Source organism: Chiloscyllium punctatum, chromosome 49 (genome assembly GCF_047496795.1).
Source record: "Chiloscyllium punctatum isolate Juve2018m chromosome 49, sChiPun1.3, whole genome shotgun sequence".
Classification (NCBI taxonomy): Eukaryota; Metazoa; Chordata; class Chondrichthyes; order Orectolobiformes; family Hemiscylliidae; genus Chiloscyllium; species Chiloscyllium punctatum.
In genome coordinates this window covers 47439650-47461537 of record NC_092787.1, presented here as the reverse complement: position 1 = coordinate 47461537, position 21888 = coordinate 47439650, and the positions used below count along the sequence as shown (strand labels likewise).

Genomic DNA, 21888 nt, shown 5'->3' with positions numbered 1-21888 from the left:
TCTAATCTGCAAGGCCATGAAGGTGGGTTCATTGAACGTTTTGAAGGGAGAGGTGGATAGCTTCTTGCTAGGTATGGGAAATAAAGGTTATTGGGGTCATGGGAACTGGAATTGGAATCATTAACTGATCAGTCATGATCATATTAAATAGCAGAGCAAGCTATTCGTAATGCATCAGTTAGAGATAGGGCAGTCACATCGAACCTTAGAGGATTCCTGAAGCTATTTTGTGCATAGTATTGATCGCCCTATTTGAGGCCGGGTGCAATTACTTTGGAGGCAGTTCAGAAAAGGTTGGCCAAATAAATATCTGGAATGGGTAGGTTGCCTTATGAGGGAAGACTGGCCAGCTGGACTTGTATCCGCTGGAGTTTGGAAAAGTCAGAATCGACTTGAGTAAGAGGTGACTTGATTGAAACGTAAGGCGATGGTACGGTGGCTCAGCGGTTAGAACTGCTGCCTCACAGCGCCAGGGACCCAGGTTCGATTCCCGCCTCGGGCTTGTGTGGAGTTTGCATATTCTCCCTGTGTTTGTGTGGGTTTCCTCAGGCTGCTCTGGTTTCCTCCCACAGTCCAAAAATGTGCAGGTCAGGCGAATTGGCCATGCTAAATTGCCCATAGTTTAGGTCCATTAGTCAGGGGTAAATGTCGGGGAAATGGGCCTGGGTGGGTTACTCTTTGGAGGGTCGGTGTGGACTTGCTGGGCCGAAAGGCCTGTTTCCACACTGTAGGGAATCTAATCTAATCATAAGATGCTAAAGGATCCTGATATGGAGGGGACGATTCCACTTATGGGAGAATCTAGAACAAGGGTCTACTGTTTAAAAATCAGGCATCATCCACTTAACACTGAGGCGAGGCAAAACTTCTTCTCAGAGTGTCTTTTGTTTTTGGAACTACCTTGTGTACAGGTGTGGAAGCTGAGCCCTTGAATATTTTTATGGCTGAAGTAGATAGATTCTTGTGACGTTTAGGAGTGAAAGGTTATCAGGGTAGGCAGGAATATGGATTTGAGGTTACACTCAGATCAGTCATGAACTTATTGAATAGTGCAATCTAAGGGGCTGAATGGCCTTCTCCTGATTTAGACGTTTGTATGACTGCCAACTAAAAAATACATTAACCTGCAAAATCCACATGGAAATATGAGGCAACCAACATCAATGGCATGAGATTCTGAATCCATCCACATTTTGTTTCCTGGGTGATTCAACATAACATCTTCCCATAGCAAAGGTCTGTGAGCTTGTTCTTCTTCAACTCTTTGACAGGGGAATTTTTTTTTTAAATGAATTACGCCCAACTCCTCTGAGGGTTGCATTTTTCCTAAGCCAAAACTAGTGCATTGAAATGTATGCAAATGCATTTATAGGTTAAAATGATTTGCTCAATCCTTCACTGCTAGCTTGTAATCTTTTATTTATCCCCAGAATATGGGATTGCTGTTGTCCATTCCTCGAGCTGATGGTGATGACAAAGAGCTGGGTACACTATCTAACTGGAGTCATTTCATGCACTGGCCACTTTGGAGCAATGGACCATTTGGTAGAGGTACTCTTCACAATCAGAAAACCAAAAATGGATTAAGTTCACCATACATGTAGCCCTGATTTCAACAATTCTACAAAAAATACGTATACTGTAATCAGAAGTGAAACAATGAAACAGTTAACTATTCAATTCATACAGTTAACTACGCACACTGATGCCCCTTCTCCCCGTCGACCAATTCCTACCTCTTTAAATATAGAAAACATGGTTCTGGTCTCAACGTTGGCTTTTGCCATACCTTGTAAACTGAGGTTGTCTGCATCATTCAGGTTATCAAACAGCGGCGCGTAGTCTCCGTAGAATTCGGAATAACCACCCATTTCATCACCTCGGACAGAACCAACAGAAGAGGAGGAGTGCACAGAGGACTGGGACTGGCTTAGCCTTGCACAGGTGACCAAATTGCTCATGTTCACTTTCAGATTGTTTGTACCTTCTTGTGGATGGGTGTCTTTGAGGCGACCATTTTTATTCTCCGTATGTGGTGTCTGCAAGGCTTCTTTTCCTGAATCTTTGTCATCTTCAAGAAACAAAGAGAAACCTTGTATTTTTTTGAGACAAACATTTTCACTTGATATGTAGCTTTATTATGATTTAATCTTGTTTTCGTGAATTATTGCCATTCTTTGAGGGGGTGGTGTGCAAGAGGGGCTCAACTATTCTTGGGTCATAGTGACACAAGGTCACAATTGCACTCATTAAGGCCTCTCAAACAGTGGTAAGGGGAGTGGCCAGGTAACAACTTTTAAAGTGAGGGATAAATGTACCAAACACAAAGAAAATGATCCCTGTTTCTCTTCGCAATTTTTGTGTGCGCTAGAGAGGACACAGGCAACCTTTCATCTGAAAGACAGTGCTGCTCACAATGTAGCATTCCCTCTTACTGAACACCCGGCTTAGATTCTGTGCCTATATCTCTAATGTGGACTAAGCACTTGCAACCTTCAAACCCAGAGTTATGTGTGGTACAACAGTCAAGTCTCAGACCAAATAATTCATTACTCTGATACCCAACTCCAATGAGTTCCTGTACATTTTATGCAGAATTATGTTGACTTTTAATCATCTTAAAGGGTATATAAAGGAAGGCACATGGGCACAGTGATTAGACTCTCAGTGCCAGGGAAATGGGTTTGAATCTAGTATTGGGTGACCTTTTGAGTGGAGTTTGCAAATTCTCCGTGTGTCTGTGTGGGGTTCCACTGGTGCTCTAGTTTCCTCCCACAGTCTAAAGATGTGCAGGTTGGGTGGATTGGCCATGCTAAATTGCCCTGTAGTGTCCAAGGATGTACACATTAGGTAGATTAGCCATGGGGAGTGTGGGGTTATGGGACTGGGGGTTCAGGTCTGGGTAGGATGCTCTTTGGAGACTCAGTGCAAACTCAGTGTAGGGATTCTATGATAATCTCACCCAAAGGAGTCCAAGGGGAATATTCAAAAGAGTACCTTACCTCTCCAAAAAACTTTTTGACTTCTCTGAAGAACTTGGGCATGTTTAGACCTTCCCCTGCTAGGTCTAAAATATACATTTGTTTTAGACTTCCCGCTCTCAAATATTAGAACTGAATTGACCGAATGCAGCTGCACTTTTAACACGTGCAGCTGCCCATGAACCATGGATGTGAAAAATATAACCTACTTCTGTTTCCTTCTTCTCCTTGAAAAAATGGCAGGAGCATTTCTGGACGGGTCACTTAGATTGGGGACTCTCAGAGCATTTTCTCTCTGTTTGGCAAAACCTCAGGCTAACTGCGAACAAAATAACACCTATGTCACCATCATCAAGATGATGGAGGCAAGGAGAAAGTATACAGGATTAAAACAAAATTAAAGCTGGTCTTATATATGGTCAAGGCTGGACTGCCCCCTGCATAGCACCTTGGAACATTTTTCTTAAGGGAAGATGATCGATAAGTGGAAGTGGTTCCTGTAGATTCAATTTGGAAGTCATCTGTCTACTTGCAATTATTTTTGCTTCAACAGGTGCCATGTAACTGTTATTACCAGAAAGAAATTAAATGTAATACTTCAATCAATGAAGAATGTTTCACATTTGTTCTTTCATATTTACCTATGTCACTGTTCTCCAATGACTGGTCTTCTTCGGAAACCTTCAGAAACACCTCCTCCAGTGTGGTGTCCATCAAACCGAAACTAGTCAAATTCAGTTCCTCCAGGTTCAGATCCAGGGCCTAACAAGGCAAACCATCATTTCAATTTAGTCAGCCATCTTGTTCTAAAATAATAGTGCTGCTGAGATACAAGAGGTAACACCCGCTACAGGTCCAGAGAAGTCCACTGTATCAGAATGTATAAACAAGATATCATCAGTGTATGGCTGACCTCACGTCTTCAACATGCTGTGCTACTGGGGCACATCAATGAACAAAATGGAAGGAACACAAGACAATTATATTAGTTCTGTTAGATTTGCCCTCCAGCCTATTGATCTTTGATTTAGTATGTGACCACTTTATATCTTGTTCAACTGATGTTCTTAGGTGATTCAAGTTTGTTCTGATAAAAATTAGATTCAAGTTCCAACAGATGGAGAAGTCCAGAATGATACATGAGTTTAGTATTACTGCAACAGATCACAGAGACACTATAGTGCATGGTAGCAAACAGAGTCTATTTGAACAGTACATCGCAGCATCCATTGAACAGTGGCCACAGCTAACAGTCTATTTAAATAGTGACCTGTAGCCAACGTCTAGTCCAAATGGGTGTTATATTACTAGATTTGTATTGCCATATCTCAGATGACTGAGATATTTTTAAGTTAAAATTCTGCCATGGCTGTGGAAAATTTTAAATTCAATTGATTTAAGATATCTGGAATTTTTAAAAAAAATGTCAGCAGTCATGGCCATGAGTCTACCAAACTGTTGTAAAAACTCATCTCTTTTAAAAAATTCATTTGTGGGATGTGGATGTCACAGGCTGGCCGGCATTTATTGTCCATCCCTACTTGCCATTGAGAAGGTGGGGGTAAGCTGCTTTCTTGAACAACTGCAATCCATCGGCTTACGACAATGTCATTAGGGAGGGAATTCCAGATTTTGACCCAGCAACAGTGCAGGAATGGCGATATATTTCCAAATCAGGATGGTGAATGGCTTGGAGGGGAATGTGAAGGTGATGATGATCCCATGTATCTGTTGCCTTCATCTTTCTAGATGGAAGTGGTGGTGGGTTTGGAAGGTGCTTTCTGAGGATGTCTGGTGAATTTCTGCACTGTACCTTGTAGACAGTACACATATATAGGTAACAATCCTTTAGAGAAGGGTATCTGCTGTCCTCACCATGATGTAGTTTATTGTAGGAAAATAAGAACACAGAAGGTTTTCACTGCAGCCAAACAAGGCACTCGTGAGCCCACAGAGAGTCATACAGTACGGAAACAGACTCTTTGGTCCAACCAGTCCATGCTGAACGTAATCCCAAACTGAGGTATTCCTACCTACTTGCTCCTGGCCCATATCCCTCCAACATTCGGGGCATTGTGTACAGTTCTGGTCCTATTTGAAAAAAAGGCTATAATTGTTTTGGAAACAAAAGATGAGTCATTCCTGGGACAAAGGGCTTAGGTTATACGGAAAATTTAAAAATATCCTCTTAGGAGAGTGAGAGGTGATCTTATTGGAACATATCAAAATTTTGATTGGGTGGATATCCAAAAAATGTCGAAGAGACAGTAACTAGGAGCAACCATTTAATATAAAAGGTTTGCCTATTAATCCAGAGATGAAGAGGATTATTGTTTCTCTGAGTGCCACCATTTCTTGTCCCCAGAAGATAAAGGAGGCTGGATCTTTAGGTTGAATCAAGGCCAATTTGGACAGATTGTTGATAGACCAAGGGAGCTAAGGATTACGACATACAGAGAGCTGAGATCATAGCCACATGTATTATTATTTTGTTGAATGATGGAGTTGGTCAAAGAGCTGAAGAGCTAATACTGCACCAATGCTCCTCTGACTCCAAACTCTTAGCAGTGTTTGTTGTGGTTCTGTTCGCCGAGCTGGAAATTTGTGTTGCAGACGTTTCGTCCCCTGTCTAGGTGACATCCTCAGTGCTTGGGAGCCTCCTGTGAAGCGCTTCTGTGATGTTTCCTCCGGCATTTATAGTGGTTTGAATCTGCCGCTTCCGGTCGTCAGTTCCAGCTGTCCGATGCAGTGGCTGGTATATTGGGTCCAGGTCGATGTGTTTGTTGATAGAATAAAAACACAGAAATAGAAAACACACACCGGATCATCAACGCCACACTCACAGGAATCCGATTCACTAGAGAGGAAGAAAAGGACAACCAACTCCCATTCCTAGGCGTGATGGTACAGAGAACACCAAATGGAGAATTCACCACAAAGGTATACAGGAAAGCCACACACACAGACCAAGTCCTGAACTATGAAAGCAACCACCCCAACACCCACAAAAGAAGTTGCATCAAGATACTGTTCAAAAGGTCCACAACACACTGCTGCACACCTGAACTGCAAAAAGAGGAAGAAGAACACCTCTACAATGTATTCGCCAAAAACGGATACCCCCGCAATTTCATCAACAGATACCTAAGGGAAAGACAACAGAACGAGGACATGCCACAACCCAAAAGACCAGCCACACTACCATACATCAAGAACATTTCTGAACTGACAGCCAGACTACTGCGACCACTAGGACTCATAACAGCACACAAATCAACAGCCACACTCAGACAACAACTCACCAGGACGAAGGACCCAATACCCAGCATGAACAAAACCAATGTAGTGTACAAAATCCCATGCAAGGACTGCACAAAACATTACATAGGACAAACAGGAAGACAGTAACGATCCGTATCCATGAACACCAACTAGCCACGAAACGAAACGACCAGCTATCCTTAGTAGCCAAACACACAGATGACAAGCAACACTACTATTATAGGACAAGCCAAACAGAGAACAGCCAGGGAATTCCTAGAGGCATGGAACTCCTCCACTGATTCTATCAACAAACACATCGACCTGGACCCAATATACCAGCCACTACAGTGGACAGCTGGAACTGACAACCAGAAGCAGCAGAGACAAACCAGTATAAATGCCGGAGGAAACATCACAGAAGCGCTTCACAGGAGGCTCCCAAGCACTGAGGATGTCACCTAGACAGGGGACGAAACGTCTGCAACACAAATTCCCAGCTCGGCGAACAGAACTACAACAACGAGCACCCGAGCTACAAATCTTCTCACAAACTTCTCAGCAGTGTGGTTGCCTCTTTCTTACTTTGTGGAATGACCCAGCAAGCCACTCACTTGTACCCAAGATAACAGCTCAGCAGCAATTAAAAGTTGTCAACAAATGCTGGTCTCACCAGCGATGCATTCATTCTGTGTATGAATTTTTAAAAATGGGGCAAGGCAAAGCAAATGGTCTGGAAAATTCCTGTCGCACCCTCCCCATGTAGTAAGTGCCAGTTCAGGAAAGTACATAGACCAAGTGTTCTCTACAATGACAACTACAGTAACAATGATAAGGTGGAGCATATTCCAGGAGTCGTCATCACCTGGAAAAGCCTTTCAAAGCAGCCTTTCTTCACAGCTTCTGATGGCAGGATGTAAGAAATCTCTGTGTTGGTGTCTGAGACAAGGATGGTGGACACGACATACTTCTTAATAAACTGGCTGACCTTGGTCTCCAAACAGGAAGAGCCAGAGGAAGGGCTGAGATCCTGGCCTGAATCTAAAAGATATAAAGTGGAGAACAAACATCTAATACATTACAAATCTTGTGGACATCACGTTGTTACTGGATTGTGTTCATGATTTCAAGTGCATCAATGTTCAAAACTGGAGTAAGGTTCTATAGAACCTTCCTGATCAGAAATTAAAAATTAGATCATTATAATCTGGAAGTTGAAAGACATTGCATTGCTAAGTTCCTACAATGTTAAACCTATTTCTTTGAAATGCTGCAACTCACCACTTTCCCCTCAAGAATCCTTGCTGTTCAGTGGAAAGAAGCAGGAAGAGAAGCTTTGAAAGTTGTATTTAAAAGGTAAACATTAACAGGAACAGTTCAGCTCTTCTGCAACACTGGGAACATGGGTTCCAGAGAGGTAAGCAGTGAGAGGGTGGTCCGGGGGGACAGAGAGAATTAGAATTAGATTTCATTGTCACGTGTACTCAAGTACAGGGATAAGAGTACAGTGAAAAGGGTACAGAGTCACCTGGTACCATCTTGGGTACAAATGTACCAAGGTACAACTTCTTGGGTATAGAGTAGAAAAATTAATAGGAAAGTTAAAAATTCAACATTACAGTACTTTTAAGTGCTTAGCCAAATGCCTAGATTCGGGTGACAAGTGGGAGAGTGAAATTAAGGGGGGGGGGGGGTAGTCAGAAGTTGGAGAGAGGGAAGAGTGCATGGGTTGGAGAGTCTGGGAGGGGGAAGAGACCCAAGGTTAGACAGTCAGCAAGGATAAAAGAGGCCACTGATCAAAGGTCAGGCATAGGGAGAGAGTGGGAGTGGCTGCTTTAAAATAGCACTAATCAGATCATACAGGAAATGACATAAAATGTATCTTGTGATGTTCCTTGGAATTTGAGACCCCAACATGGAGGATGTAATGTTGATACCTTGGTTTATGTGTTACTTCCCACATCTCACAAGGTTGATAATAATTATAGCTGTATTTTAACTTGTAGACAAAAAAAAATCTTTTTTTTTTTACATACCTCATATACAGGCCATCTCTAGTTTTTGAGGGATGGTAGGGGTAAATTAAGTATTTATGGAATTGATGATCAGGATGTGAGTCAAAGAATGGTGGCGTACGGGGCATGGGGGGAGAAACTGTTCCTTGCTTGAGAATTTGTAAAGTGCTTTGTAAAACAATCAAATGTGAAATGGGGAGAAAATGTAGTTCATGCAGCAAGTAAGTAGAATTTGGAATGCACTGCCTAGAACTATGGTGGAGATGAGTTCAGTTGAGACATTAAGGGGAACAGTAGATGATCATTTCAATAGAAACAATGTGTAGGACTACAACGAAAGGCAGAGTAGAGTCACAATTATAGTCATACAGCATGGAAACAGACCTTTTGGTTCAATTAGTTCATGCCAATCATAATCCCACATGCCTGCAACTGGCTCATATTCCTTTAAACATTTCTTATTCATATGCTCGACTAAATTTCTTTTAAATTTTGTGACTGTACCCACATCCACCACTTCCTCTGGAAGTTCACAAGAAATTGTTCCTCACATCTTCTTAAAATCTTTTTCCTTTCACCCTAGTCTTGAAATCCCCCAACTTAGGGAAAAGACTCCTGCCATTCACCTTATCTATACGCCTTGTTGTTTTATAAACATCTATCAGGTCACCCCCGAACCCCTACACTCCAGTCTGTCCAGCCTCAAACCCTTGCACCAAAGTCACTGACTGGCCTTCACTTGCGGTAAATTTATTGATTCGATGATAACGTGCTTAAATGGACTCCTGAAAAATAATTTATAAAGTAAGTCTGTATCCCCTTAATGGGCTATTACGAGTGAACTTTGTTGAGTTTTAGTTGGTCATTTCATATCAGTATAAAGACAGCCTGCTTGGACACTGGCTTAATCGGCAGGAAGCAAAGTCATGCATTTTGTGAATAAACCTACATCAAGAAAAGGACATGTTTCTAACTTCATCCTTCAATCGCAGGCTTGGATCATATATATGTGAGGAATTCAGTCACATACCTGGGCTAGTTTGAGAGTCGGGCTGTTTTTTCACCACCGTCAGCTTGTAGCCGTCCCCATAGGTGCTTTTGAGGAACAGAGGTGACCCACAGCACTTCAACTTTCCATGTGAGATTATTGCAATGCGATCTCCCAGAAGATCGGCTTCATCCATGTAATGTGTGGACAGAAGGATCGTCCGGCCTGCAATTATGAGAAACGATAAATTCACACCAGAGCACAAAATTATTTTTCTTTTGAGGGTTCTGCTTGGAATTTTCCCCCCCCCCCACTCAAGGTCAGTTTTTCCTGTTTTCAGGGGATCCCTTTACATTCTCATTAACCTGGCCAGTGACAAATACAGCACCACCCAAACACTTTTGAGAAATTCAATACATCCACATCAACACTACAGTCAAGAAAGGACACCGATACTTCTACTTCCTCAGAAGGTTAAGGACATTCAGCATGTCCACAGTGACTCTTACCCATTTTTATAGATGCACCATAGAAAGCATCCTATTCGAATTCATCACAGCTTGGGTATGGCAACTGCTCTGCCTAATATGGCAAGAAATTAGAGGGTTGTGAATGCAGCCCAGTCTAACACGAAAATAAGCCTTCCTTCCATTGACTCCATCTGGCTCAGGAAAGCAGCCAACTTAATCAAAGACCCCTTCCGCCCCGGTTATACTCTCTTCCACCGGGCAGAAGGTACAAAAGTACCAACAGTTTCAAGAACAGCTTCTTCCCCTCAGTTATCAGACTTATGAACAGATCTCTCATATATTAGAGTTGAACTTTCTCTGCACCTTCTCTGTAGCTATAACACTATATTCTGCATTCTGTTCTATTACCTTGATGTGCTTGTGCAAGTTATGACTTGTCTGGATCGCAAGCAGAACAATACTTTTCACTGTATCTTGGTATATGTGACAATAATAAGCCAAACCAAACCAAATCAAGTACTGACAAATGAAAAGCTGCATCATCTGCAGCAATATTGATATACTGTGGGATACGGTAACACTTGCACACTGAGCTGCTGGAACCATTATCAATATCTTCATTGTCTCTTGATTCGATTATTCCAATGTTCTCCTGCCCAGCGTCACACGCACTCTCCAGCTCAGCCAAACCCCTGCTGGCTGTAGCTAGGTTTGTGCAAAGTGCACCTTATTCATCATCCTGTGGGCACAGACTGACATCTGCCCCCAGGCCGGGACTGCTCGCCATTCTCACCTTCAAGTCTGCCCATTGTCTTGCCGGTGCTAAAGAAGAATATTGGTGTCAATAGATGTGAAGCTGGAAGAGCAGAGCAAGTCAGACAGCAACTGAGAAGCAGGAAAGTCAATGTTCTGGGCCAATCCCTTCATCAGGACCGAGAAAGCGTTTTAACCTGAAACACTGACTTTCCTCCTCCTCGGATGCTGTGTGACCTGCTGTGCTTTTCCAGCTTCACACCTACTGACTCTGGCATCCAGCGTTTGCAGTCCTTACTGTCTCCTAGACTATTGATGTATTAGGGCTTAATGCAGTATTGGTGTACCAAGGAATATGCAAATATTGGCGTACTGTGACACACCCACCTCCATTGCTGTTCATTGGGAATACTGTGCGTCATACCAAATTACACCAGATTTGGTTTCCTCAAGTTATTTTCTATCCTGCTAATGACTTTCCAGTTTGCTGCCATTCAGTTTGGCTCTTACCAGATCATAACCAGACATGACCTATTCAGTTCACAAGCATAAAGCCCTTACCTTGTTTGTACTTCAGGATTAGGTCCCAGATCGCTCGCCGAGCGTACGGGTCAACCCCAGCTGTGGGTTCATCCAAAATAACGGCTTTGGATCCCCCAACAAATGCAATGGCAACAGATAGTTTGCGTTTCATTCCGCCAGACAGTGTCTGCACCAGAGAATGTCGCTTATTGGAGAGTTCCAAGTCTTCGATCATTCTAAGCAAGGAACAAAGAGTAGGTAAAACAAAGTCCTAAGCGTACAACTGTGAACCAAACTCTCAATTTTCTTTTAACCTTCACTCTATCAACTTCAGGAGTGGAAACACAAAGTGCACGTCAGCAAATGAGAATGAGGTGACACAAAATTAAAACTGACATCAATTGGAAATAATGGGGGGCGGGGGCGAGAAAATAACGTTTTCGATATGGAGCATGTCAAAGAGTAACATTCAATCAGAGGAGACAATATAGTGACTACTGCTACCAGTGTTAGAAATGCAGATCACTATGAGTGAACCAGCCTTGACTACTTCCTCTGGCAGCTCGTTCCATACATGCACCACCCTCTGCATGAAAAAAGTTCCCCCTCAGATTACTATTAAATGTTTCTCTCTCACCTTAAACCCAAGCCCTCTAGTTTTGGGAGAAAGACCTTGGCTATTCACTCTATCCAAGTCCCTCGTGATTTTATAAACCTCCCAAAGGTCACCCCTCAGCCTCCAGAATTCCAGGGAAAACAGCCCCACCCTATTCATCCTCTCCCAATAGCTCAAACCTCCCATCCTGGCAACATCCTTTAAAATCTTTTCTGAACCCTTTCAAATTTAACAATATCTTTCTAATTGCAGGGAGACCAGAATTGAGTGCAGTATTCTAAAAGTGGTCTAACCAATGTCCTGTACAGACACAACAACACCTCCCAACTCGTATGTTCAATGCACTGGGGAAGTGTGCCAAACTTGGAGAAAGTGAGGACTGTAGATGCTGGAGATCAGAGCCAAATAGTGTGGTGCTGGACAAATACAGCCGATCAGGTCGCATCTGAGGAGCAGGAAGCTGACACATCGAGCGGTGTGCTTACTTCAACACCCTGCCTACCTCTGAATGTACTTTCAGGGAACTACGAATCTACATCCCTAGGGCCCTTTGTTCAACAACACTCCCCAGGGCTCTACCATTAAGTGTGTATGTCTTGCCTTGATTTCCTTTACGAAAATGCAACACCTCAAATTTGTATGAATTAAACTCTGTCTGCCACTCCTTGGCTCATTGGCCCATCTGATCAAGATCCTGCTTTACTCCTGGAAGACCTTCTTTGCTGTCCACTACACCTCCAATTTTGGTGTCCTCTGCAAATTTACTAACCACACCTGCTATATTCACATCCAATTCATTTATATAAATGACAAAAAGATGTGGACTTAGCACTGACCATTACAGCACATTGCTGGTCTCAGGCCTCCAGTCCGAAAAACAATCTTCTACCACCACCCTGTTTCTTAGCTTCAAGTTAGTCTTGTATCTAATTGGATAGCTCTCTCTGGATTCCATGTGATCTAACCTTGCTAACCAGGTAGAATCTTGTCAAACACCTTGCCTGCAGTCCACATAGACAAGGGCTACCACTCTGCTCTTATCAATTTTCTTTGTCATTTCTTCAAAAGAAAATCTCAGCCAAGTAAGTGAGACATGACTTCACACACACAAAGTGATGGTGAATATCCCAATTTAGTCCTTGCCTTTCCAAATATATGTAAATCCTGTCCCTCAGGATTCCCTCCAACAACTTATGCACCATCGATATCAGACTCATCAGTCTACAGTTCCCTGGATTTTCCTTACAATCTTTCTTAAATAGTGGCACCATGTTAGCCAAACTCCAGTGTTCTGCAGGGATCACTGACACAAATATCTCAGAAAGGAGCCCAGCAATCTTTTTCCTAGCTTTCTACAAAGTTCATAGGTACACCTGATCGGGTCCCAGGGATTTATCCACCTTAATGTGTTTAAAGACATCCAGCATCTCCTCTTCTATAATATGAGTATTTTTCAAGATATCACCATTTATTTCCCCAAATTCTTTAGCTTCTGTGCCCTTCTCCACAATAAATACTGGTGTGAAATACTTGGTTAGTATCTCACCAATCTCCTTTGGCTCCTCAGATAGATGGCCTTGTTGATCTTTAAGAGGCCCTATTCTCTCCCTAGTTATCCTTTATCCCTGAATATTTTTGTTGATTCTCTTTAGATTTTCCTTAACCCTCTTTGCCAATGACATTTCGTGCCCCTTCTTGCCCTCCTGATTTCCCTCTTAAATATATTCCTACTGCTTTTATACTCCTCTAGGGATTCACTCAATCCCAGCTGTCGAAACTTGACATATGCCTCCTTTTTCCTGACCAGAATCTCTCTTTCTCTAGTCATCCAGTATTTCCTACACCTCCCAGCCTAGACCTTTACACTAATGTGAACACACGTCTCTTGACTCTGATTATCTCGTTTTCAATGACTTTCCATTTTCCACCCATCCCTTTACCTGTGAATAGTCTCACCCAATCAACATTCTTGCCTAATGCTGCCAAAATTGCCATTTCTCCAAATTAGAACTGTAACTTTTAGATTGGGTCTGTCCTTTTTCATAACTATTTTAATACAGTTGTGGTCACTGGCCCCAAAATGCATCCCTACTGACATCTCAGTCACTTGCCCTGCCTTATTTCCAAAGAGAAGGTTGAGTTTTGCTCCTTCTCTATTAGGTACATCCAGCAAACTTAACAAATCACTCTCCATCCAAGCCCTTTGGCAAGTTAAAATACCCTACCATTACAACCCTATTATTTTTACAGATAGCGGAGATCTCCTTACATATTTGCTTCTCAATTTCATGCTCACTATTGGGGGGACCTACAATACAAATCAAAAAGTGCTGTGCTGGAAAAGCACAGCAGGTCAGGCAGCATCCAAGGAGCAGGAGAGTCGATGTTTCGGGCATAAGCTCTTCTTCAGGAGTGTGGCGGGGGAGGTGTGCGGGAGGGCTGAGAGATTAATAGGAGGGTGGGAGTGGGAGTTGGGTAGGGGTGCGAGATAGCTGTGAAGGCAGGTAAGCTGGGATCTACCTGTCACCTTCCCAGCTACCTTCACCTCTCAAACTCCCACTCCCACCCTCCTACTTATCTCTCAGCCCCCTTCTTCACCCACCTCCCCCACCCCCCACCCCCCAACCCCCCACCCCACAACATTCCTGATGAAAGGCTTATGCCCGAAATGTCATCTCTCCCGCTCCTCGGACGCTGCCTGACCAGCTGTGCTTTTCCAATACCATATCTTTCAATTCTGATCTCCAGCAGCTGCACCCTCACTTTGACCCGACCCACAGTACAATCCAAACAAGGTGACTGCCCCTTTCCTATTTCTCAGTTTCACTTACATAACTTCACTGGACATTCTGCCAGGGATATGCTCCCTACAATACAGCCATAATGTTCTCCCTAACCAAAAACATCACTCAAAGTCATGGAGATGTAAGCACAAAAACAGACCCTTCAGTCCAAATTGTCCATGCTGACCAGATATCCTAACCTAATCTAGTCCCATTTGCCAGCACTTGGCTCATATCCCTCTCAACCCATCCTATTCATATACCCATCCAGCTGCCTTTTAAATGCTGAAATTGTACCAGCCTCCATCAATTCCTTTGGCAGTTCATTCCATTCCCTTCTCTCTTTCTATTCTTCCTATAGCACCTGTGACCTGAAACATTAAACTGCCATGCCTCCCCTTCATTTAGCCACCTGTAATTGCTAAGATATCCCAGTCCCATGCTCCCAGCCATGCCTGAGTTCATCTGCCTTATTTGTCAGGCTTTTTGCTTTGAAATAAATGCAGTTTACCTTGTTAGTCTTACCTTATTCTCTACCTTGTTCTTGACTATTTAACTTGTTCCTCTACCAGGGTTCAGATTAACTCCTTTCTCACTATCTCTTTGGGTTCCACCCCAACCCCCACCCCCACCCCACTCATTTGAAGCTTCCTGAGCAAATCTCCCCACCAGGATATTGGTCCCCTTCCAGTTCAGGTGAAATCCATCCTTCTTTTACAGGTCACTTCTACCCTAGAAGAGATCTTAATGATCCAAAAACCAGCAGCCATGCGTTCATCTGCCCTATCCTCCTATCTCTGCTCTCATTACTCTAACTGCTCTCTACTCAGGGACACAGGCAGACAGCCAGACATCAGAATGATTTGTTGCCTCCCTGGTGCCAGGGTCAAGCATGTCTCAGCGAGGGTGCAGAATATTTTCAAAGGGAAGAGTGACCAACAGAAAGTTGTTGTACAATTTGGCACCAATGACATAGGAAGAGAAAGGGACAAGGTTCTGCAGAGAGAATAAACAAAAGTAGGAGGTTAAAAAGGATATCCTCGGTAGTAAATATCCGGATTACTCCCGGTGCCACGTGCTAATGAGAGTGGGAATAGGAGGTTAAGGCAGATGAATGCGTGGCTGAGGAGCTGAACAGAACTAAAGACAACTTGTGTTTCATGATACCATCTGCAAATGCCAGTTTCAGACCAACAGCCATCTGAATATTTCAACCTTCATCATTTTTGCCTTCAAATACTAGGATTTATTGGCTACAATGGATTTGTCCCAAAGCAATGACAATTATATTATTTTCTTTCTTACTGCTCGTGTGCGCACGCGTGCCCGTGTGTGTGTGTGTGTGTGTGTTTGTGTTTTGGACTATTTAAAGGGTAAACAGTTCCACTTTCATATGACAAAAAAAGTGCATTAACATGTTTTTCATCTCCATTAATTAACTGTAAAACAGAATTTTTTTCAATCATTTTCTGCTTATTGCTGGAAAAAAAACATTTTCTGAAAGCTTTATGTCTAGTACCCATCTGTAAAATTCAAAACGAATGCCAACACAAAGGGAAAACAGTATTCATACTGCAGGAGGTGGTGCTGACTGGTTGGCAAGTGGCCTCTGATTGGTAGAGGCATTTCCATGGAGAATGTCCAGTTAGATGATGACTGACAGTTAACAGTTAAGCTTTGCTTCAATCAGGCAAGTTGGCTCCGATTAACTGAGGCAGTATCCTGAGAACAGACTAGGGAATGGCTGAAGCCCATCTTGTTGCATTGAAAGATGCACTGTGGGTGAACATCTTCCAGGTGCTACATTCAAGTGGATTCTTCATTGGAACAGCTCGACTACCTAGGGTCCGCTTTCCAAACAATCAGCATTTTCCTCTTGTATAGTATAAGTTACTTTCCCTTTACATTGGTATTCTTGTGAATTGCCCTGATGAGTGCAAGACAAAAAGCATCAACAAAATGTATTGATGTTTCCCAGGGCTGTGTTTGCTGACACCTGTGCATGTGCGCTATGCACTGCTTCAAATTCACACGTGCATCAAAATGGGTTCAGAGTCAGGTATTTAAATAGGACGAGGCTGTGAACGGGAGAGTTCAGAGGGGGATAAGGATACCAGGGAATATTGGGGGGGGGGGGGGGGGGGGGGTTGGGGGGAAAGCATGAGGGGGTCATGAACAGGAATGGGGTGGGGTTGGGTCTAGGGCAAGAAGAGATACAAGCCAAAGCATATAAGATAGAAGTAGACTATTCGGCCCTTTGAGTCTGCTCTGCCACTCGACCATGTGAGGTATGTTTCTCAACCCCATTCTCATGCCTTCTCCCCATAAGCCTTGATCCCCCTACCAATCAGGAACCTACGACGATCTGTATTAATTAGGATTAGAAACAGAATCCCTACAGTGTGGAAACAGGCCCTTCGGCCCAAAAAACCCTCTGAAGAGTAACCCAGCCAGACCCATTACCCTACCGAACATTTACCCCTGACAAATGCACCTAACACTATGGACAATTTAGCATGGCCAATTCACCTAACCTGTACAGCTTTGGATCGTGGGAGGAAACCAGAACACTCGGAGGGAACACATGCAGACACGGGGAGAATGTGCAAACGCCACACAGTCGCCCGAGGTTAGAATCGAACCCTGGTCCCTGGTGCTGAGAGGCAACAGTGCTAACCACTGAGCCACTGTGCCACCCCATTAATAACACTCAGTGACTTGACCTCCATATCCCTCTGTGGCAATGAGTTTGACAGATTCACCACCCTCATCATTTCAGTTCTAAAGGGTTGTCCTTCCACTCTGAGGCTGTGCCCTCGGCTACTAGTCTCTACAGGTCAAATCACCTCAGTCTTACCAGAGGGAGCCTCCTGTACTTCGCTCCTCATGTGTCCACCCTCCATCACTGCCTTGACTCCCGGAAATCTTACTTGATGAAGTAACAGGTCTGGAATTAGGTTTTCTCGCATTTTTGGATTAGCATGCGCACAGTTGTGGGTGTCATGAGACACTGCCTTTTTCCAGTAATGTGCATGTTCTGTGCTACCAAATGACAATTTCAGTCTCATGAAAAGAAACATGGTTTGTGCATCTTTTTTATTTCAAGTTTAACGCAGAGAAAGCCGACCACATCCTGAACTAGGTAAAACAATTAAATTTGATGTTGTGCGGCTGTGTGATTGCGAAAGTAGAGAAAAGCAGTGCACACCCCCATCTTAGTCAAAACAAATCAGTAAAGCTTACTTGTCCATTTCTTTGCGAATCTCATCCTCAGCCATCCCCTTTAGGCGAGAGTAAAACCAGAGATGCTCCTCTACTGTCAGTTTGTCAAACAGAACATTGTGCTGAGGGCACATTCCCAGGTTTTTCCGGATTTCATCCATTTCTGTTCGAATGTCATGTCCGTAGATTGTGGCTGAGCCAGCGGTGGGCGGAAATAGTCCTGTCAAAATAGACCTGCAAAAAGCAATGCATCAAGCAGTTCAACGCGAATATCTCTGCGTGTTCTCTTTGCTTGTTTTCATTTGACTTTTAACAAATCTATTCTTAGCCTAACAGCGCCACATTGATTAGAAACTACCAAGAACCCCAACATCCACTCAACCACTTCAGATGCATTTCCAAAAGACACCACAGGGAGCACAGCAACGTTTTACTACAATGTTCTCTCAACCTCTCTTTCCAACCTGATGTTTATTCATTTTGAATGACTCCTCCCATAAGTTTGGCTCAAAGTTTCCGCCACTGCATTGTTTTGGCCAATGAATAACTGCCCTTTTGGGGAAATAATGAAAGCCTTTTCTCAAGCCTGGAACTCACATCGTTGTGGTTTTGCCAGCACCGTTGTGTCCCAGAAATGACACCACCTGATTCTCATGTAAGTTGAGGCTTAGCTTGTTCAAAGCCAGCTTCTTCCCCGTCTTGTAGACTTTGGTCAGCTTGTCAATGCACACGACTAGGGGCAAATGGCTCGGTTCCTCCTCTATCCCACGAGTTTCCTCTGCAAGACAATTGGACGATAGTTTAGGTCGGCATGACAAACATGTGATGTTACCTTTAATCACTGCATGGCAATCAGTCTCCCATAAATGGTCACATGAAATGCGAACATTCCGCAAAATAACCAGTATTAGCCCAAATAAATAGGTGGCACTGAGCACATAATGGAATAATCTGTCCGATTTTTTTTGGGCAGCTAAGTAGTAGATACATAGACTGAAAATCTCTGTGTTGAAGCTAGACAGGTGTGTAAAACTAGAATTTCTTTCATTGTCACATGTACTCCAATGAGTACAGTGAAAAGTTTACAAGTCACCACTTACAGTACTTTCTTGTATACAAAGCCCCTGTTTCCTAAGTTTTTAAAAAAATTCATTCACAGAGCATGGCTGTCACTGGCTAGGCCAGCATTTACTGCCCATCCCTAATTGCCCAGGTAAGAGTAAAACCATTAGAAAAGTAAAGATTGCACATTTTGGCTTTACATTCTCAGAACTCTGGTGCCGTGGAAGTGCAGGTTCATTCCCTTGAAATTCATTGATAAACTGTGCAGAATAAGACCAGAATCCCATAGTGGGCTTCAAACAATGGTTATGAAAATTAAGAGGGAAGTGCATCTGACCACTGATGAAACGACTACCCTGCACATAGCTCCAGAGACTTATTACTCCTCCCATGGCATCATACCCTTATTCCCCCAAGCACAAAGAATAATTTAGCACATATCGTCCTTGCATCATCAGTCTGTACAATCTGAAAGGATTTCATGTATAAAAGTGTTTGATTTCCCTACAGTTCATCCAGACCACTTAGTCTAAAGCTATTATCCCAACGGAGTAATCTGCCAAGACATCTGTTTAATACAGAATATATGTCTTTTACACAAGAGCAAGTGACATTTTCAAGGGAACAGAACGTTTCCAGTAAAAGGGGCTAGTCTCTTGTTAAGTAGAATTTTAAGGAGCTTTTACTGAATTTAATGCATTTCCTTCCCTTTTAGTCTCATTCAGAACTCAGTGTAGTGATTGCCATGTGAGTTGCACCAATAACTAGATGGGGTTATGAGCTGATCTCTTTCACATTCATTTTCCATATCCCTAAATCCACACATTACTTAAATGGCAGAATTACTGCATTAAAAAAGCAATTGGAGCAGCTAATAGAGTGTAAATCCCTGCCGTGCTTTGTTTACTCAATCATGCAGGTCTTCCTTGAGGCTATTCCCTCCCTGGCTGATGCTTCATTGCTTGAGCACTGAAAAGAACATTTTTTGTCAAGATCTTCCTTCTCATTGAGGTGACTTCCTGACAATCAACACCCCAAAAACCTGCTTGGAAAACTCTGCTCACAATTTAACAGCTCTGAAAAAGTCTTATCCACAGAAGCTGAGACAATCCTAAGCATTCTAAATACAACAACATAGATTATCCCTTGAAATATCCCTGGTTGTTATTCCTTCACAACATTTTGCTCTCAATTTGCCTGCTTTGGCTCCGTCCTCTTTTCCACATGCAATGACTATTACGTTTGCAATCTATTACCTTAGTCTTTGTCCTGCAAACGTCTTTCGCAATCTTAATCCTGAACATAACACTTTTGTGATTGCAGTTACTGAGATGCTCCGATACTCTTACATTTCCTATCTGTCTGGTTCATCAACTGTCACAAGATTATTCTCTTGTAATTCTTACATATTGAAGCTGAATGTACATCTTCTTACTTTTTCACTATTTCTTCCTACCTATTTATTTGGACAAGTTGAACACTCCCAGAAAATTATTCAATGCCTGCTACTATGCTCTTCATTTTGTCTTATTCTTTCTGTCTGTTCCTTGCTGCCGTTTGGTATTCTATACGTACAGGTCATTCTGATATAACGCGATAGTTGTGTTCCCCTGCAACCTCACACTATAGAAAATCACACTATGGAAAACCGCTATAGAAAATTGTGTGGTAGAAGATCACGAATATAAAATAGCTATACCAATTCAGTAGAAAGCTCGCGTTATCCAAACAATGTCCACAATTTGTCAATCGCTTTATAGCCAATTTGCGCTGACAAAGCGCAGGTCATAGCAGAACAACCTGTACTCTTTTTAAGGTGACCAATCCATTGTTAACTCTTAAATCAATTCATTTGTATTCCTTATCTATCACATCACAAATTACATCCTTTTATGCCTCTGCTATTATTTTATTTTTAACTAATACAGTTGCTCTATATCTTTTCCTTCTGTGACATTTTTAAATGAACGTTTTAATAACGCTAGCCTCCACAGTATGGGAACAGATACTGTACTGAAAACAAAATATGCTGGAGATCACAATGGGTCAGGCAGCATCCATGGAGAGAAAGCAAACTAATGTTTCGAGTCTGGATGACACTTCATCAGAGCCTCCACAGTGTTTCACTCTCCTCTGTGTTTCCTCCATGTGTGACAGCCTGAAATACTCAGTTTCCAACCATGCTCTGTATGGAGCCATGTTTTACATATCCTTATTACATACAGAATGTCTGCTAACACCTTGAAATGCTCTCTGTGCACACATATCAAATACACATGTGCAGCTCCTCTGCCAGTAGCGCTACTGGTAGGATTCTGTCCTGTTCACTCATATTTATTGCCATCATTTGGGCATGCCACATTTTTTAGTGAGGCGGGTGGCAGAAATGTTTCACAAAATGCACTTGCACAAAACTTTCTGCAGGCATCATCTGAATCTTTCTATGGATGTCAGGAGAGACAGCTTGTTGCATATAGAACTTGCATATAAATTATTGCCATCAAATCACCCATTTTGTTTTGACTTGTGAATTCAGTGCTCTATCAAGGAGTTAAATTGTTTATCTCATCTTCATTTTGAATAGTTATTTGATCCTTATGTGTAGTAACTTTACCAATCTCTGGTATTTTGTGCTATCCTTACTCATTCCTTTAGTTCATCCTTTGAATTCTTTTGTTAATATTTTTTAAATGTTAATTTACTGTAATTTCTCACAATGCCATTCTCCCTCACACATGTTATCAGTTCAAAGTCTTATTTACTTTTTGTTATCCACAACAACTACTATGGCAGCCCTGTTCAAATGCAGACACTCCAGGGCCATTGTTTTTTCCTGTCCCAGTGCAGAGTAACAGTGACCCATGAAACAGAATCATTCCTTCCCAGGTATTTACTTAAGCTATGGTCGACTTTCCCAACTGGTTTGTCCCAGTGCCAATTTGCTCATGGTTTAGAAAATAATGCAACAATTATTACTCATTACTTCTTGTTTTCAAGGGAGCCCTCCCAAACCTGGACTCTCATTCAGCAGGAGCATGTCCTTAATATTTCCTACATCTTCCCTCTGGATAGGGCTCTTCTCCTTTCTACATTCTTTTCTAGCCATTTTGATACTGGCAAATGTTAGGAAGTAGATCCTTCAAGACTGTCAATTCACAATACAAATGAAATTATTTCTCCTCATTATTTAAGAATTCTCAAACAATTACAACCTT

The 21888-nt window shown here is 42.5% G+C and overlaps 1 protein-coding gene across 4 annotated transcripts in view; it reads right to left on the bottom strand.

The window, feature by feature from the left end:
• Nucleotides 1-21888, bottom strand: part of abca2 (ATP-binding cassette, sub-family A (ABC1), member 2) — a 548786-nt gene that overhangs the window by 137788 nt on the left and 389110 nt on the right. For 2 of the 4 annotated variants that reach the window (XM_072566424.1, XM_072566423.1), the window contains exons 21-27: nucleotides 18209-18389; nucleotides 17633-17845; nucleotides 11030-11226; nucleotides 9288-9470; nucleotides 7108-7283; nucleotides 3623-3743; nucleotides 1790-2071 (exon numbers count right to left, since the gene is read on the bottom strand). In XM_072566424.1, coding sequence (XP_072422525.1) covers nucleotides 1790-2071; nucleotides 3623-3743; nucleotides 7108-7283; nucleotides 9288-9470; nucleotides 11030-11226; nucleotides 17633-17845; nucleotides 18209-18389 — 1353 coding nt within the window. The remainder of the gene's footprint in view (nucleotides 1-1789; nucleotides 2072-3622; nucleotides 3744-7107; nucleotides 7284-9287; nucleotides 9471-11029; nucleotides 11227-17632; nucleotides 17846-18208; nucleotides 18390-21888) is intronic. The other 2 variants (XM_072566425.1, XM_072566426.1) reach the window with 1 other exon arrangement.